The sequence below is a fragment of the Lutra lutra genome, chromosome 7 (assembly GCF_902655055.1).
Source record: "Lutra lutra chromosome 7, mLutLut1.2, whole genome shotgun sequence".
Lineage (NCBI taxonomy): Eukaryota > Metazoa > Chordata > Mammalia > Carnivora > Mustelidae > Lutra > Lutra lutra.
In genome coordinates, this window is record NC_062284.1 from 50,704,388 (window position 1) to 50,723,825 (window position 19,438).

At 42.4% G+C, this 19,438-nt stretch overlaps 2 protein-coding genes and 1 long non-coding RNA gene across 4 annotated transcripts in view; 1 reads left to right on the forward strand and 2 right to left on the reverse strand.

Moving 5' to 3' along the window:
* LOC125105340 (uncharacterized) overlaps positions 1–9,171 on the forward strand; it is a 43,575-nt gene extending 34,404 nt beyond the window's left edge. The window contains exon 3 of the long non-coding RNA XR_007128875.1: positions 8,977–9,171. This is a non-coding gene — a long non-coding RNA (uncharacterized LOC125105340). The remainder of the gene's footprint in view (positions 1–8,976) is intronic.
* LOC125105328 (ribonuclease pancreatic-like) overlaps positions 1–19,438 on the reverse strand; it is a 182,063-nt gene that overhangs the window by 79,108 nt on the left and 83,517 nt on the right. The window lies entirely within an intron of this gene.
* Positions 13,191–16,156, reverse strand: LOC125105324 (epididymal secretory protein E3-beta-like). Of its 2 annotated transcripts, none has more exons than XM_047738703.1 (2): positions 15,948–16,156; positions 13,191–13,990 (listed from the first exon to the last, which is right to left on the reverse strand). In XM_047738703.1, exon 2 carries the CDS (start codon positions 13,970–13,972, stop codon positions 13,535–13,537), a length of 438 nt encoding a protein of 145 aa, XP_047594659.1. In that variant the 5' UTR covers positions 13,973–13,990; positions 15,948–16,156; the 3' UTR covers positions 13,191–13,534. The 2 variants fall into 2 exon arrangements, with proteins under 2 accessions (XP_047594659.1, XP_047594660.1); XM_047738704.1 differs by having other exon boundaries at positions 13,191–13,998.

Below are 19,438 nucleotides of genomic sequence, written 5' to 3' on the forward strand. Positions count from 1 at the left end.
CATGCAAGTCCCTTCCCCAAACTTTCAAACCCTAAATATTCCTTCCCTTCCCCACTCTTTTGAAAAATTTATTTCAATTCTGTTTAGTTAACATATAGTGTAGTATTCATTTCAGGGGTAGAATTTAGTCATTTGCCAGTCACATACAACATTCAGTGCTCATTACATCAAGTGCCCTCCTTAATGCGCATCACCGAGTTACCCTACCTCACCACCCACCTCCCTCCATCAACCCTCACTTTGTCTCTATAGTTAAGTCACTTATGGGTTGCCTTCCTCTCTGTTTTTAACTCATTTTATTTCTTTCCCTTCCCCTACGTTCCTATCTTTTGTTCCTTAACTTCCACATATGAGTGAAATCATATGGCATTTGTCTTTCTCTGACTTATTTAACTCCATATAATACACTCTAGTTCCACCCATGCTGATGTAAATAGCAAGATTTCATTCTTTTTGATGCCCTGACCACTCTTCGGTACCACTGGAGAGACCTGTGGTGTATGTTTTAGTCCTGGACCCACCAGCTGGATCTGTTCTCATCCAGAGAGTGAGTAAGAGGGAGCCTAGAAGCTCGGACAGGGTAGGCATGAAAGCAGAGGAAGTTAGAAGAAGGAAGGTAGAAGGGGGTGCTTGGGTGGCTCAGTCGGTTAAGCGTCCTAGTCTTGATTTTAGTGCAGGTCATGGTCTCAGGGTCCCGGGAGCAAGCTCTGTGCTGGGCTCCATGCTCAGTACAAAGCCTCCTTGGGAATCTCTCTCTCCCCACCCTTCCACCCCTCCCACTGTTTGCACATGCTCGCTCTCTCTAAAATAGATAAAGGAATCTTTACAAAAGTCAGGTAGAGGGAGATATGTATATGGCATGAAGGAAGTAAGTCTGGAGAGACTTGGAGGGAAAAAAAGGATGAGAAAACAAGATCAGAGAGGGTGACATAGTTGAGTTCATAGCTCCCTTGGTTCTGTTGACCTCCTGTTCTCGAAAGTTCACTGATCAAATCACTCAGGAGGAGAAGGAAAATCACTTTTTCTCACAGGAAATATAGCTTCACTTTTCGAGAATTCTACCTTTCTCTCTTGGGCTTTTAGGAATGAGGTTCCACTTATTGGCTTTTAAAGAAGTGATTAAGTTAAAATGAGGCTCTTGGGGTGGACTCTAATCCGATGTGACTGGTGTGTTTATAAGAAGAGGAAATGGGAAAACATGGAGGTGTGTCGGGGGACACATGTGCAGAGAAAAGAACCTATAAGGACAAAGCAGGAGGGCAGCCTTCTCCGAGCCACGGAAAGAGGCTCGAGAAAGAAGAAACCAAACCTGTCAAAGCTGTGGTTTGGGACTTCTGGTCTCCAGAACTGTGAGAAAATACATTTCAGTTGTTTATTTTTTTTTTAATTTTATTTATTTATTTGAGAGAAAGAGAGAGCACAGGCAGAGGAAGAAGCAGGCTCCCCACTGAGCAATGAGCCTGATACAGGACTTGGTCCCAGGGTGCATGACCTGAACCGAAGACAGATACTTAAGTGACTGAGCCACCCAGGCATCCCACAATTCTGTTGTTTAAGCCACTCTTTCTGTGGTAGTTGTGATAGCAGACTTAGCAAACTGAAGCACACTGCCACCAATTCTTCCAGTCCTCTTGAATTATGTCTTTAATTTCTTGGATCAGTGCTCAGTGTGCCACCGTGATATCCCCCAGTCCCTGACGCAGTTCATCCCATCCTACGTCCCAGACTAGAGCCTTGGAGCCCAACTGGACTTAGTGAGGGCAGAAGGTAAGGCCCCATGCTATCCCTCTTCATCCCAGGAATAGGAACAGATTGATGAGACTCATTTGTATTCTGCCAAGGTGCCATGGTTTGGAATAGCAAATCTTGAATCCCCTCAATACTAAAAATCAAAAAATGTGCCAAAAGAATTTAAAGAAGAGAAACATCGTATGTTCATGGGTCTAAAGACGCAACATTGCGGGGCGCCTGGGTGGCTCAGTGGGTTAAGCCGCTGCCTTCGGCTCAGGTCATGATCTCAGGGTCCTGGGATCGAGTCCCGCATCGGGCTCCCTGCTCGACAGGGAGCCTGCTTCTCTCTCTCTCTCTCTCTCTCTCTGCCTGCCTGCCTCTCTGTCTACTTGTGATTTCTCTCTGTCAAATAAATAATAAATAAAATATTTAAAAAAAAAAAAGACTCAACATTGCTAAGATGGGGATTCTCCCCAAATTGATCTATAGAGTCAACTCAATCCTAATCAAAACCCCTGGAGGATAAGCTGATTCTAAAATCCTACGGAAATGCAAAGAACCTAGAACTGCCAAAAGAACTGTTTGTTTTAAGATAATATTTTCAAGTATTCTTTAAGTAAGGCAGGGGTCAAACTAACAACCCCAAGATCAAGAGTGGCATACTCAACCCACTGAGCAAGCCCAGCACCCCGAGTATAGCCAACAAAAAAAACAAAACAAAACAAAACACACAACAACTTTTTAAAAAGAGCAAAGTTGAAAGGCTAAAGCCACTAGGTTTCGAAACTTATTATGAAGTTGGGGTGGGTTGGGGGCAGTAAATTGGGAGGGAGGGAATCTAAAGTAGTATGAAGAAAATTTGGGGGAAGGATGGATACCTTTATGATCTTGATGATGGTGGTTGTTTCACGGGTATACACATAGGTCAAAACTTACCAGATTGTATTCTTTACATGTACATTGTGTATTGTGTGTCAGCTCTCTGTCAATAAAGCTATAAACACCATTGTGAACTTAGTGTTTTTTAAAAGAAGTGTAAGGAGAATGAGTAGACAAATTAAATCTCAAAATTCAAGATTTTATTTTATTTCTTTTAATTTAAATTTATTTTATTTAAATTCAATTAATTAACATATAGTGTATTATTAGTTTCAGAGGTGGGGTTAACACTGAGTGCTCATCACATCACCTGCCCTCCTTAAGGGCCATCACCTAGTTACCCCATCACCCCACTCCCCACTCCTCCAGCAACCCTCAGTTTGTTTCCCATGGTGAAGTCTCTCTCTGAGTTCCCATGGTTTATTTCTCTCTCTGAGTTCATCTCGTTTTCTTTTCCCCTCCTTTCCCCTATGTTCCTCTGTTTTGTTTTTTAAATTCTAGATATGGGGGGCACCTGGGTGGCTTAGTGGGTTAAGCCGCTGCCTTCGGCTCAGGTCATGATCTCAGAGTCCTGGGATCGAGCCCCACATCGGGCTCTCTGCTCAGCAGGGAACCTGCTTCCTCCTCTCTCTCTGTCTGCCTCTCTGCCTGCTTGTGATCTCTCTGTCAAATAAATAAATAAAATCTTTAAAAAAAAATTCTAGATATGAGTGAAATCATATGGTATTTGTCTTTCTCTGATTGACTTATTTTACTTAGCATAATATACTCTAGTTCCAACCATATCATTGCAAATGGCGAGATTTCTTTTTTTTTTTTTAATTTATTTGACAGAGAGATCACAAGCAGGCAGAGAGGCAGACAGAAAGAGAGGAGGAAGCAGGCTCCCCGAGAGAGCAGAGAGCCCGATGCGGGGCTCGATCCCAGGACTCCGAGATCATGACCTGAGCCGAAGGCAGCGGCTTAACCCACTGAGCCACCCAGGCGCCCCGCGAGATTTCTTTCTTTGATGGCTGAGTAATAGTCCTATATATATACCTATATGTATATACCACATCTTCTTTATACATTCACCTGCCCATGGACATCTGGGCTCTTTACATAGTTTGGCTCTGGTTGTAACTATTTCACCTTTGTGGGCTACATGTGGTCTCTCTCTTCCCCTCCCCTCCTCCTCTTCTCCTCCCCCTATCCCAGTGGTCCTACCTCTAGATGGACAGTGGTTCCTAAATCATACTGCCCATTATTATAGTCATGCGGGGACCCTTAAAAACAAATTCCATAAAGCCCAGGCCCCACCCTCACAAATTTCTTTATAGTTGTTTATTAAGTCTTCATAAAATTCATTTAATGAGATTGAGGTGGGACAACTTCTATGTCTCTCCTTTACTGTCATACTGCTACCACACTCATAACACTTCTAATGCCACATGCGCTGGGACAGAGGGGGCTTCCCAACACCAGGCCACTCTGGGACACTGGCTGGATATTGTACAATTTAACTCAGTTCTGACACTAACTCCCTGAAGACAGTGTCAGCTCTCTAGGTTAAGGGCTTGGTCCCACAAGACTCCTCCAGTCCAGATGCCAATCCCAAGTCCAGGTTTTCACCTGTGCTTCTGACTGCCTGGCTGTAAATCTGAGTTTCTCACCACCCCCTTGTTTGTTGGATTGATTTGGTGGAGCTCAAGGAAACATTTATGCTTTACCAGTTTATGAAAGGATATGATAAGGAGAGTGATGAACACCAAGATAAGGAGATAGCTGGAGTAAGGTCTGGGAGGGTCCCTAATGAAGGAGCTTCGGTCCCTGTGGAGATGGGGTATATCACCATCCCAGTGTAGATGATGTAGGAAAGATGTTAAGTTTTGAAACCAGTGACCAAGAAAGAATTCCTGAGACATCTTTGGTGCATAAAGGTGGTTTAATTAGAGCAGTGAGCAGGACCTGAGGACAGATAGAGCTGTACTTGGGTCATGAGGAGTGGCCCATGATATACTTTCAGGCTAGGAGGGGGTTAGGGATAGAGTTAATCTGTAAGAAATTTGGAAGAAAGGTTTCCAGGACCTTGAGAAAGCCTGCTACTGTTGGGGAAAAGTAATTTATTACCCTCTAGGAAAGCCTTAGTCACGAGACCCTTCAGCGGGTCATAAGCTTGGGGGATGATTACCAATGTGTATCCAGGTGTGGAGGGAGATGAAGAGGGTTTCCAAATGACTTTTTGAATGTTACAGTAGACTTACAGGACGCTGGGTTTCAGGCTAAGATTGTCATCTGCCCTTGGCAAAGTAGTAACATCGAGGCAGCTGAGTTCCAAAAAGAACATCACTCTTCCTTTGTCAAGGACTTATTAGTGGGCTGTAGGTAATATGGAAATAGAGTTTTTCTTTGGTCTTTGTTCCCCCCATCATAAATGTGTTTGCCAACCTGAAGTTTCCTCAACCCTGTACTTTTGGGAATTTTACAGAGGCTATCTCACATAGGCAGGACCAATTTTTACCTCTATATTCAGGCCCTCCTCCCTCCCTCAAGGATGGGGGTGAGACTGAAATTGCCAAACGTTTAATCATGGATCCATGTTTTGGTGATCAGCCACCCAGGTGGCTGCCAAGGGTCTCTTTCTTAGAACAAAAGATGTTCCAAGTGCTCTTATCACTTTGGAATTTACAAGGGTTTCAGGAGCTCTGTTCCAGGAATCAGAGGCAGAAATCAACATATATTTTCTACTCTACCAGAGGGATACAGTCGTTGATACTGTTTTTTAAAACTCCCAGGTGAATTTCTTATGAAACCAGAGTTGAGACCTGCTGGAATATTTGCTAAATTCATTTCTAAGATTTGCCACAGTTCTATCTTTCTAGATTGACTGTCAGGTCATTGAAGCTGATTCAGGGATATCCCTAAATGAATATCTGATTTAGTCAGTTTTCTTGACTTTCCCACAGCACATGATTGCATGCAGAAAGGAACACAAACCTGTCAGAGAGTCCACCATGATTAGGTCGATTTATGTAGATCTAACACCTCCCCAAGTTATCCTCATTCTTACTCCCTTCCACAATTTCTTCAATCTATGAGTCCCCTAACATATAAATAACCATAGTCAAGTACTAGGTGAGTAAGATTGAGTAACTGGTTTGATGAAAGGAAATTCAGCCTTTTACTAGGTTACTTTCTCCAAGAATCTGCTGAAATGTCCAGGTAATGTAATAGAGTACATAAGTCCACTGTGATTACTGATCAGGTTGATGCATGCCTTCTGAAGACCTCTTTCCCTGAGGATGATGCTATCTATGTTCCTACACTGGATCCTACCCAAATGTGAACACAGACCCTTGTGTCCACTCCCCCTGCACTTGGCTTGAATACTTTGACACTCTGATGTAAATGTCGTGCTGCTAAAATCAATACTAATGAAAGCTGCTCTAAATTGGAGGACTCAAGTCCCATGAGAGAAGTTCCCCTACTGGGCACCCACTTTCTCAAGTGCCAGGTTGTCCTGGCCTTCTTATGTCTTCCCACTGAGAGGGGCCTTGAGTATTTAGCACCCTCAGAATCCAGGCTCCTGAACCCTGAAACTTTCATATTTCTGTCTTTGTTTCTAAGACCTGACATAAAGATGTGGCATGAAGGAAGGTGAGCCCAGCTAGCACAGCTGTTAAAGGAATCGCTTGGTTTGGAAAGAACCATTGTGCAGCACAGATAACTGACACACTCATAACTACTTCACCATGGGGCCTTTCTGATAGGCATTGTGTTTGGCTGCTACTCAAAGACAGATCAGGCTACAAAGCACTTTGATATACACTGGACTGTTAACCCAGTGAGGCTAGTAGTTGGCAAGGAAATGGAAAGGTATGAGGGGTAGCAGAATAAGCCACCCCCAAATATTCCTTTTTGGCATAAGAATTATGTTAAGCCGTTTATTGTGAGAAAGTACAGAGGCGAAGTTCTAAAAGCAGAGTAAAGGTAACTCTTTTGTAGGGGAAATTTACATTAGAAAGAGGCCTGTTCAGGGAACTGAACCATGAGATGGGTCACCTTCATCTGAGAGTCATCTCCCTGGCAGGGCAAATATTGTTTCACAAATATTTTCTCCTCTCACCTTCCTCTGAATTGACTTCCCCCCTTTTAAAGCCCTAGACCCTGATCCTTTCCATAGTCAGGATGGTCCATAAGACTCAGTTAGCTACTTGCTTTTAAGAATAATGTTTTTGTGGCGCTCCAGTATATATGAACATATTAAAATAGATTTTGTCCTATTAAGTTGACTTTTTATTAAGGGGTAGGTATTTTCAGCCAAGAACCTAAAGTGGTAAGGAACAATTATTTTTCCTCCCCTGAACCTAGGACCTATGTTCTGAGTCCCAGCCAAATTTATTTTTTTTTAGTGACTTCCTTTATTTATATGAGAGACACAGAAGAGAAAGAGAGCAGATACCCAAGAGGGTGGGAGAGGTAGAAGAAGAGGGAGAAGCAGGTTCTCCTCTGAGCAGGAAGGCAGAAAGGGGCTCAAGGTGACCAAGAGATCATGAGCTGAGGCCATGGCAAAGGTTTAACAGCTTAACCCACTGAGACACCCACGTGCCCCACCACCAGTCAAATTTTCATTTGCTGTCCTTCAGGGGTTAAATCAACTACCATTTCCAAAACAGCATGATTTCTGTGATATTTCAGTATTCAGGAGGGCCAGATGTTTTCAATTCCCAGCGCTTTTTTTCCCCCTTGAACTATGCTTTCTCTTCATGCATCGCAATAGATCATGGGAGAATTGACTCTACAGCCACAGTGAGTTATTATCAGTACTACTACTTACATTTGAAACACTATCTGATGAAATACAGAAACTAATAGTAAAGATGCACAGTGTATCGGTTTTCAGGGTTAGAACCTGTGTGTGAAATACTATGCACATACTATGAGGTGTACTTGTCACCTCCAAACAAGCATGGACCATGGTTTCAAGGGAAATATGTAAAAGCCTTGAGCAGAGTTTGAAGGGATGGAGCACATTCTTGCTCCAATGTCCCAGAGACACAGGGGTGGGGGTTGAAGCAAAAGCCTTGGGTTGCTGAATAACCTCAAAGTTTGGCTAGGGCCCAGATGGTTCTCCTGAGTATATTGGCAAATGCCATGTAGATGGCTCCAGGCTGGCAATGATGTGAAAGACATCCCAAACACACACACTCAAGGTCATTACAATACAACAGAATATGATTCCATTGCTCTGAACAAAATACATCAACGCTTGGCAGAAGTTCCAAGATTAAAAATAGGGGCCTGGGTCTTTCCTGGCCCTCTTGGCTATTGCCTTCCTTCAAAACATACAGAGCTCCAAAGCAGAAAGGAATGCTCTTCGTTTGTGTCCCCAACTCTGGCCTGGCATCATGGTCCCCTACTTCCCTCACTCCCCTCCTTCTTTCCTGTATGGAAACCATGGAAACCAACAAAAGAAAACAAAAGGCAGAAGAGATCATGGGAAAACCTGCACCGAGTGAGAAGAAACATTATGGAAACTTTAGTCTTAGTCTAACCCTACAGGAGTCAGACGATTGGGAGGGTAGCCTGGCTGACAAGGGTCCCAGGCAACAATGTAGAACCTGTTCTGGGGAGTGGTACTGTAGCTGCAGTCAGGATATCTCCCTCCAGTGTGATAGCAGGAAGTCATGTTAATAGGATTTGCACTCTGGTGGCAGTTATTCCCACGAGGCCTGTAGGTCCTGTTGGGCCAACTGCAGGTAATAGTCACATTCTGTAAGAAGTCGTGCAGGGAAGGGTTTTGATGTATATAGGTTCAGTTAGGAATATTGACAAGACACATTGCACTGTTGCATTGGACAGGACTTGCTCTTAGATGCTGATTCGTAAATGTTTGAATGCTGGTGGAGGGTTGAGCCGAGTGACATAATGGATGCACTAGCCCCCGTGATCCCAATAGCAACAGGATGAGAGGAAAGGGTACCAGAAGATCTAGCATCATCTCTTCTGTGTAGGAAGAGAGAAGAAAATGAAAAAGTGATAGTAATAGAAGTAATAATGGGAAAATTATTCACGACCATTTAGATCTGTTTGTGACTTTTAAGATTTCATCGGTCCTTTTCCAGTTGTTTAAAACATCTTGTTTCTGACATGAGTCTTACAATTCTAGGAAGGAGCTATAGCCTAGGGAGGAGGAATGTGAGTTAAGATGGCATTTCCTCTGACTGGCAGATCCTATTCTTCTCTTTCTTCTGTGCTTAAGCAAAGAGAAACCTGTCTCTTCCCTCCTCCCTCCTGGAATATTTCTCAAACATCTATGTGAGCTGGACTTTCTGGTCATCATCATGGCTCTACTCTCCACAACCCCCAGGCTTCTCCTCTTGCCAGGTGTCCTTGCTGGGGGTCCTGCTGAGGACAGAGGCAGTGGTTAGTCCCAGGCTCAGAGGCTTTTGTCTGCTGTTCCTCTGCCAGGTATGTCAGCGTGGCCTGCGTGCAGCAGGGAAGGGTTCTGAGCCCTAGGAAAGAGGGAAGGGAAACCTAGGGCTTGGAAGATACCCTTCTTGTGCACAGTGTGGATGAGACCCACACCCTCCATTTCACTGTTTAAAGCCAGTATCCCTGCAGATGCAGGAAGAGCAAGCCTCCTTAAAGGAACAAAGAAGAAGTGATAACTTCCTCAAAGAGGTGTGAGGAAATTATGAACTCCTGATATGGGTTGAGTGTTTTCTTCCCTGAAACTTTAACATTTTGAGCTCCATGATTTCAGTTTTTTAGGAGAAAACACACCACAAACACCTAAGGCTCCCCCAGTCCTGATTGTCACCTGTGTTTCTGACTGCCTGGCTGTAAATCTGAGCTTCCCCCAACTCCCTTGTTTGTTTTGTTACTTTGCCTGAGTGGCACATGGAACTGGAGGAAACACTGATGGTTTATCAGTTTCTTAAAGGATATGGAACAGGAGACAGATGAAGAGCCAGATAAAAAGATACCTAGGGTAGGTGGGAGGGTCTTAGTGACAAAGCTTCTTTCTTCATGGAGTTGGTGTGCATCACCCTCCAAGTATAGATGATGTAGGAAAGATGTTAGGGTTTGAAGCCAACAGCCAAGAAAGAATTCTTGAGGCATCTGTGGTACAAAAAGGTGGTTTTTTGAAAGCATGTGGACCCGAGGAACTGAGGGCAGAAAGAGCTGCACAGAAAGTGGGTCATGAAGAAGTGGCCCTTGACATAGCTTCTAGTTGGGAAGAAGAGAAGTATAGCATAAGTCTCTAAGGAATTTTGGAAGGAAGATGTCCAGGACATGGAGGAGGCTAGCTCTTGTTAGGAAAAGGTCATTTATTACTGTGTAATCGAACCCTAGTCATGAGAACCTTCAGATGTATATAGGTGAGCCATATGCTTGGGGAATGATTGCCAAGATATATCTTCCAGAGTAGAGACAAGGGTAGTTTCCAAGGGAATTTTTGGTGTGAAGGTAGGCTTACAGGATCCTGGGTGGTTGGGATAATGACAAGCTAAGAGTGCTTTTTGTCCTTAGTAAACTGTCAACATGTAAGCAGGTCAGTTCCCACATGAATGTCACTCTACCTGTTTCAAGGACTGGTCAATGGGTTGTAGGAAGTATGGAAATTTAAGTTTTTCTTTTGTCTTTGTTTCCCACATCACTTGCATCATCACTAGAAGTTCAGTCTTGGAGGATAATGTAGAGGAAGAAGCAGTCTTTTTCTTCCCTCCTTTCTTCTCAGCTATGGTCTTTATAACATAAGACAGACTAACAAAAGAAAAACGAACAACTTTATTAGTGTGGATCTCATATATACATGACAGAAATGCAGGGTTTGGTGTGAAATATGGTGATGTAGGGGTCCAGGAGTGAATGATCAAGAAAGAACTCTTGAAGCATCTTTGGTACAAAAATGGTGGTTTTTAATTAAGGAATGTACTGGGACAGGACTCGTGGGCAGAAAGAGCTATACTGGGGTGGTGAGGAGTGGCTGACTCTACTTTTAAGATGGGGTGAGGTTAAGGAAAGCTAAGTCTCTAAGGAATTTGAAAGTAAGGGTTTTAGGGCCTTGCAGGCCTAGCTGATGTTAAGATGAGGTCATTTACGAGGGTCTTGACTAAGACTTGAGTCTTGAGACCCTTCAGATGTCTGTCAGTGGGCCATAGGCTTAGAGGATGATTGCTAACATACAGCCTGGGGTAGAGGTAAACGAGTTTCCAAAGGGGTTTTTATATGTTAAAGGGCACTTACAAGATCCTGGGGGTTGGGCTAACGTCAGGCTAAGGTTACCTTTTTCCTCTAGCAAAGTATTAACATTGAGGTAGCTGAGCTCTTCCAAGATTGTCTCTCTGCCTGTCCCAAGTACTTGTCCATGGGCTGCATGTTGTAAAGAAATTTAATTATTTCTACATTTCCTTTGCCTTTGTTCTTCACATCAGGAAGAGTCATTCAAAGAGGTGATGAGACCTTGGGCTAACAGACCATCTTCAGGTAAAAGAAAGGAAGAAGAGTGTGGGGGAAGGCAGGCTCCAGGAAGGTAATGAGGGAAAGTATAGTAAACAAAGGTAAGGTTTGTTAAGCAGAGTTAAGTCTGTGCCTTCTTTTTCCTTAAAGATTTTATTTATTTATTTATTTGACAGATAGAGATCACAAGTAGGCAGAGAAGCAGGCAGAGAGAGAGAGGGAAGCAGGCTCCCTGCTGAGCATACAGCCCGATGAGCTAGATCCCAGGACCCTGGGATCACGACCTGAGCCGAAGGCAGAGGCTTTAACCCACTGAGCCACCCAGGCACCCCAAGTCTGTGCCTTCTTGATTGGTAAGAATTTCTTGTGACTTAGAGGCATGTTGATCTTGTTACTAGGCACAGGGAAACACCCTTAGGGAATAGATATTTTCTCTTTGATGATAAATGTCTCTTATTTGTAAGTGGGTGATTTATAGGCTACTTTCAGAAATTCTCCTTGTCTTCTGTTTCTCAATATAATCAGCTCAAAATCATCTGTGTGCCAAAAAACCATCTTTTTAGGTGTTACATTCTGGTCTCCTATAGGAAAGAGTCTGGTTGGCCTAACTTGAATCTCCTGACCAACACTTGACTCATTAGAGGGGATTTGAAACCTTGGGATAACCCCACCAATACTGCACACAAGCAGGGGAGGAATAGTTCCCAAAAGGAAATGAATATGCAGCTATCCAAATGGGGTGGGCGGGAGTGGATGTGGGAAAACCAAAGCAACAGCACAAAGCTATTATATTAATTGTGTTTAAATCCATTTTCCTACCATATGGTATTCACTACCATCTTTTAACCCATTAATAAAAGGAATTTTTAGAGCTTCTAAAATGTATTGTGAGAACTTACTGTGGGAGACCAGAACGGATGACTCTGGAATATAAGTATAGGCAACCAGAACAGAGTAACACAAACTATGCCACTACATTTTGGTTTTGTTTCATTTGTTTTTCTGGGTTTTTTATTTCCATTTTTTTTAGAGAGAGATAGTGTATGAGAGTATGGTGCAGGTGAAAGAGGGAGAGGGAGAGACAACCCCAAGCAAGCTCCACACTCATGACAGAGCTGGATGTGGAGCTCGATCTCATGACCCTGAGATCATGACCTGAGCCAAAATGCAAAGCCAACACTTAACAGACTGAGCCATCCAGGTGCCCCACACCAGACATTTTGAGGCAGCTTTTATCAACTGAGAAAAACAATCAATATTCCTCATCTTGATATTGATTAGTACAGAACTACTGGTTTAACACTAATCTCTTGTGAATTTGGTTACTATAATTCATCATCTCCCCAGTAACTGCCCATCCCCAGGTGCACTGAAAATTGCTAAGCTCAGGAGCTGTTCTTGAAAAACGATGACCAACCTAGATTCCTTGGCTACTCATGGGGGCTAGGTGTCTAGGACTAGGAATGCAGCCACCTAACTGAGAATGTTATGATCTTGGCCTTTTCTCCAAGTGTTTCAATACTGGAGTCATTCAACAATGCAGGAGGCTAAAGGGCACAAGGTACTTTAATGTTCCACATTTCCCCTCCCCATACCTGCTCAAGGCAAAATTCTATGAGGTGAAGGATTATCTTTCTCTCTATCACTCTTCCCCATTTAGCAAACGGAATTCTCATGGACGTTCCTTGCTTGTTTCTTCAACATTCCCCTCTGCAATTAACTTCCTCTTTCCTCCAACAAATTTAATCTTAAGACCCATTCTTGAAGGTTACCTTTTTTCATCCCATATCCACTCTATACCTCTGCCTAGTGAAAATGATTATTATCAGAAACCCCATTTCTGCCATTAACTTCATTCTTTTCTGTTTCTTTTTTTAAATTGACATATAATGTATTAGTTCTGTGATTATCTTCTACTTAATATATTATGCCTTGGGAAGCATAATGCCTTAACCTATCTAAAATGCATGCGTTTCCTTAGAGACATGTTTAAGGAATGAGTCCAATGACACACACCTTCCAACTACACTGTGCATCCATCATATTCAAGCACAATCTGTATCACACACCCTGGGACACCTCCACCAATCACATAACATATAACATACGTGAATGTCACACACGGTAAAGTGACATAATTTATTTAGGGAAGGAAGACCATTCAGGTTCAGTCAGTAAAAGGAAAGTCACAATCAGGAACATGTCTGGTTCAGTAAAACAGAGAAGCCATATAGAGCGTAATCTTAAAAAACTGTAGCAGAAAATCAGATACACGAGGGCACAGGAGTACTCCAGACAGAGAAACTGTGAGTGGTTTTGATAGGAAGAAAGCATGTGATGATGCATATCTCTAAGTAGTTGGAAAATGCTGGCACACAAATGCAAAGGATGGAGTAGCAAGGGCTGTTGACAGAGGCACAGGCTCCCGCCTGGGAAGTATTGGACACTCTACTCAAACGTCTAGACATGGGTAGATGTTCTATTTTTTGATGTCTAACAACTGGATGTCCTCTATGCCATCGACATACCCGTTCATGCCACAGTGGAATTCAATGTAGCTGTAGCCGCCGTGCTCTCTATAGCTCTTTCGGTTGCCTTCCTGGTAGCACTGGAGTATTTTGAAGGGATGCTGGGCCCATATGTATACATTTCTGTAACGGTCTCTCCACTTCCTGTGGCAAATATGCTCGATTTTGTGCCAAAAGGTATAGATGAAGATGTGATAGTTCCGGTCTTGTGGAGCTTCTCTTTCCCTCATGAGATCATTGCATTTGTAGTCACTGAATTTCCAGCTCGTGCTCAGGTAGTGCTGTTTCATGAATTCCCTCCAAGAAAGGTTCTGGCTGTGTACAAGCAGCCCACTTAGGGGAAACAGCACGATCAAGAGAGGGCCTAGGACCTTTAGAGAGGATGCCATCTCAGTCACCAGAGCCACCTGTGGGTCTACAGGGAAGAAAGAGGAAAGCATTATCTCAACACTGCCATAAGAGTTGACCTGCACCTTAAAATTCCTTTCTTGCCAGTGTAGACACTGGCACCCAACTTTACCATTTTGTTCCCAGGCTTGAAGAGGATAAATCTCATTAGGTAGTTAAATTTATGAGAACTAAACCTATGCTAGAACCTGACTGAGATAAACACGAAAATGGTCCAAAATAGACAAAGTTTATTTTGAGAATTTCAAACACCTGCTGTCTGGCCTCTCTTCTACCCAAACAAAGGAACTCATCACCCTCTAGCTAACTCTGTCCAACAGTCCAGATCAATTCTCTGAAGCGTGTGGCTGTAAAACAAAATGGCAATTTAAGCTTTGTGGCTGTGAAGTGGAAAGGGTTGTCACCACTTAAGCGAATGAAGAAGTTAGGTGAAGACTTGGGTGATTTTCCAAGCAACAAGGCTCTGGTTTTCTCAAACCCCAGGCTACAGTTACATTGATTCTGTAAAACGGTGTTTCTCTGATCCTGCTTTCCTTAGAGTACTTCCCCAAAGCCTGTGTGAAATCTCTCATCACTTCTGACTACCCACGTACTACTCAGTGGTCATTTATCACATTATCATAATTATAAATCTTCTTGATTTGGTTTCAGAATGCAATCATATAGGAACTCGAGTTTTGAAATATCGTTCTGTTCAATCAAGTTCCAAGTTTGGGACTGCCCTCACAAGAGCTACTCAGGTCAAAATGAGGGTATAGTGTTGTTTGTAATCAAAAGGTTGTTTATGATGAGGAGTACAGCTGGTTCTGTGGAATCTCTAACCTGGTTCTCAACTCTCCGAGCGCTGTGTCCACAAATGCAGTTAGGAATAGGTGCTTCACAGACCTGTGAGAATCTAATGAGATATGTAAGTGAGAGCACTTCTGAGAATGGTGTAGGGACCCAGGACAGCCCACCCCAAAAGGTGTCCCAGTGGCACATGGATCATTTTGAATTGAACCTACTTGGAAAATAGCCAGTGTAAAGACACTCAGACCCTCTTCTGTCCCCCAAAAGCAGAAATTGAATCTCTCCGATGAATGGTACCCTCCCTGTACTAAGAAATAAAAAGACATTCTTATCACCAGACATAGGGATTTTACTTATTTTTTTTTTTATTATAATTTTTTAAGTAAGCTCTAGGCCCAATATGGGGCTTCAGCTCATAACCCTGAGATCAAGAGTCGCATGTTCCATTAAGTGAGCCAGCCAGGCACCCAACCAGTGATATGGATTTTAAAGCCAAGAAAGGTATATAAACAAAATTCCTTGCTTTTTACTAATCTTCTATCTCAGCCCAGAATGTGCTTGGAATTCCTTACTAATTAGCACTCCCCAACATTTGTTTTGTCTGTCTTGTCAATTCCTCAGAAATTTATTGTCTCATTGTTTAAAATGTCTAAAAATAGCCTGCCTCCGTCATTTCTTTGGGATCCCAATTTCATTATTGGGCCTCTGTGCATATAATGAAACTTTTTTTTCCCCTCCTATTAAATCTGTCTGGTTCAACTTAAGCTAAACTGGTGGAAGAATCTTGAATGATAGAAGGAAATTTTTTTCATCCTCTATCGTGTGAAGTGCTATATCATGTACAGAAGACAGAGTAGGCACATTCACATCTGAGCCACCCTGTACCTGACCCAAAGGTCCTACCCAGGGTAGAAGACCAGCAGTCAAGGTGCTTCGATGTATTATGCTTGGGAAGATTGGGGAAGAAGTGGGAATAGGGGTAGATGGGTTGAAGGGAGACACTATTTCACTGGAATTAATACTGAGTTGAATTCAGGTCTTGGCTTCTTACTAATTGGATCACTTTCCAACCTTAACTCTACCATCTAGAAGTTCAGTGAGACACTTCGCAGTGTTTCTGGGCCTTTTCCCTCATGCATGTTTAGCACCAGCCCCAACTGAACTCACCCTGTTCAGATCCAACACTCAGGTGTCACTGGTGAGGAAATCAATACGTGGGTCTGAAGAGCAGAGAGCCAGGAAGTCTGCAGCAGTGAATAAAGGAATAGTAGTGAGAGGTGCAGCACTCCAACTGATTAGTAGCCTGTCAGGGGTCGGGGACAGCCTTCCTAGGTGAACCTGTTCTGTGTCTTCTCATCTAGAACACTTCAGTTCCCTCTGAGAATAGCCTGGAGCAAAAGTGTCTAATATCAAAGCCTCCCTTCTGGGTAGGAGGAATGACAAGGCTCTGGGAAGGGGTAACCTGGAGACGGGTAATTTGAACTTATCAGGAAACAATCAGAGATCTAGCTCCTAAAGTCACTTCCTTAAAATCTTCTGGGGAAAAGCCCACAGATGACTAGGCTATGTTCAATGAGAACTTCAGTGGGAAACAAACAAAGAAACCGCAAACAACAAAAACAATAAAACACCTCTGGTATTGTGGACTGTGGAATCTCCATTAAGCAGGGAGAGTATATAGTCAAAGGTGCAATTTGTGGATAGACTGGGGTCCCTCAATGTGTTTCCTATCAGTGCACCTAAGCCAGCTTGGTTGAGTTTCTCACAGGGCCACCTTATTATTGGATAGTCATGAAGGGTAGCAGAGTTTTCCACTCCAAATGATACCTTTGGGCATAAGGATGATTTTGAGCTGGTGATTTTTAAGAAACACCAACACAGGAAAAGCTCTGAAACCAGAGTGGAAGTTAGCCTTTTTAAAGGAACATTTCTATTAATAAAGGAAATTTCCATTTGTAAGTGTATCTATCTCCCTCTTAGTACCAGAAAGAGGAGCATGAATCTACAAATCACAAGAGGCTCTTATCAATAGAAGGAAGGAAGGAAGGAAGAAAGAAAGAAACTCTTATTAGTGGAGAAGCCATGGACTTAAATATATCTAACAAACATTACCATTGTTTGCTGGGTTTTTCCTAGTAACCTCCATAATTGGCCTCCCCACCCTCATTCCAACATCTTCCCATTGTCCTTAGCTGAAGATGGTATTGAAGGTGGTGCCTTCAGCCATTTGGGGTAATTTTACTCAGTTTTTCTGGATATCTCCTATATACAGGAGATGCATGCTCTTTGTTTTTCTTGTCTCAATCTCTTTTTTTTTATGACAGAGGTAATGAATGAACCTAGAAGTTGTCCGTCAAAAATTGTAAGGAGACATGCTTAAGCAAAAGTGTTTATTTGAGATCAAGAATTGTAATTTGGGGTATACTAATTACACAACCTAAAGAGTGTCCAACTAGAGAGCAAAGAACAGGGGTTTGTGGACAGAAAAGAGGAATGCTTTTTTTTTTTAAAGATTTTATTTAGTTACTTGAGAGAGAAAGAGAAGGAGCCTGTCTGAATGGGGGGAGGGGCAAAGTGAGAAGCAGACAAACCACTGAGCAGGGAGCCAGACTTGGGGCTCCATCCCAGGACCCAAAGGCGGACTCCTAACTGAAAAACCACCCAGGTGCCTTAAGGAAAATGTCTTTGTACATTATTTACAAAGAATTTTGATGGGTATTGGTGCCAGAAAACGAATCTTGGATAAATGTAATTGGTTGATAAGGCAATCACTATGGAAAAGTCCAACAGATACCGTAGCAAGATGCAGGTATTCTGAAGTCATTAGATTCTTTATGGTTTGGCCCAGTTGAAACTTCACGACACCAACCAGTGAGGGTGTGCATAAGGGCCACCTCCTTAATGACCTTCCTATTCCATTTTAAACTTTTTTTTTGTTTTGAAGTAAACTCTTGTTTGACACAAGTAACTTTTTTTTTTGTTTTGAAGTAAACTTTACCCAGTTCCTGAGGCTCAAACTCATGACCAAAGATCAAGTCTCATGTTTTTCCAATTGAGGCAGCCAGACAACCTATTAATGACTTTCTTTTCTTTCACCTTTCACAGAGCGTAAAGGGAAATTATCCTTTTCTGTTTTTTAGTCAGAATGTTAAGTTTATACCAGGAACTTCTCTTCAAAGCTTATTAGTAGCAATGTATCCTGGCGAATAGTCTCTTGATTCTCTCTTGGGAAATATGTCAACAGGCTTAGACAGAGAAATACTGGTATTTATAGAAACTCATTGGTGTTTCTATAAAAAACTCTGGTGTACCTCAAAACCCAGCTCAAGTCAACCATTCCTTGATTAACATGGACTCATATGCTGATAGACTGAATGGAGGTTGTGTCATGAACACGTTATGAAGGAGTTCACATTAGTTATGTCTTTTCACAATGTCAGCTCTAGTCAATCATGAAACAAAATTAAATCACAATTAGAAAGCAGGTTCAGGGTTTCAAACTCAATGACATTCCACCATGATTCATGTTGGCTTCTTACATAGCACACAGAGCAGGACGCAAGACAAACCACAGCACAAAAAATATAACAGAAGGGTATAGTAGTTAACGAACCAAACTCGAAGTCAGTCTGTGGACACACCGTTGATATAAGGCCTCATTCATGTTCTGGTCAGCTCTGGGCACTCACTGCTTCATATGATCCAGCAGGGAAGGATCTCAGTTCTGTTTGGAGATCATTGGGGCAGAACGTTTGGGAGCAGTTGCCTTTTTAAGTGGTGAGACATCCAGGGCTCAGGTCTGAAGAGTCTGACAGTTTGCTGCCAAATCCTCCCCTTTATAAAAGGATTGAATCAGTCTCTGACCCCTGAACACCTCCTCTGGTTTTGTTTCTAATTAGTTCTGAGATGTCAGTGACACTGGTCCCCGGGAATATCTCCTAGCTGCAGTTCCTTTAACTTCTTATCATGGCTTGACCCAGGCTGCTGAGGGACACAGGGTCCCACTTGACATGAGAGACTCCATTTTGCTCTCTACATTTCACCCCATGATTCCTCATGGGAAATTCTGTAAGGGCCATGTACGACTCAAACATATCTTAAAACAGGGTAGCAGTACTAGCTTGGTAACAGAGCAAAACATATTTAGACATATTTAGATAATTCAGAGCAATATTTAAAATATTTTTAGAAATATTTTTAGAAATACAGCATTCAGAACAATATTTAAAACATGTTTAGACATATTTAGGTAATTCAATCAAGTGTTCAATAGAAATCAAACACAATCTATAAAATTTAATCTTATAAGATAAAAATCATATCACATCAGACAAGAGGGTACATTAAACTGAATCAAGCAAACTTAAGTGAGGATTTAAGTCAAAGGACTCCAACTCAAAGTCACATCTAATGAGAAGTAATTAAGTCTAAAAGAAAGAAGTCAAGTAAATAGGGTGTCTAACATCGTACAAGGACTACCTTTTTTTAACCTGTCTCTTTGACAGGTTAGCAAAAAGTAAAAGTAAGCTATACCCAGGGTCTGTTGAAAACTTCTTTGATTTTCTATCAATCCTAATTCTCCTTCTAAGGATCCATTAAATCCCTCTATATATGCAGTGACTGTAAGGTTGTAAACTAGGTGGTAAATCCATTATAAG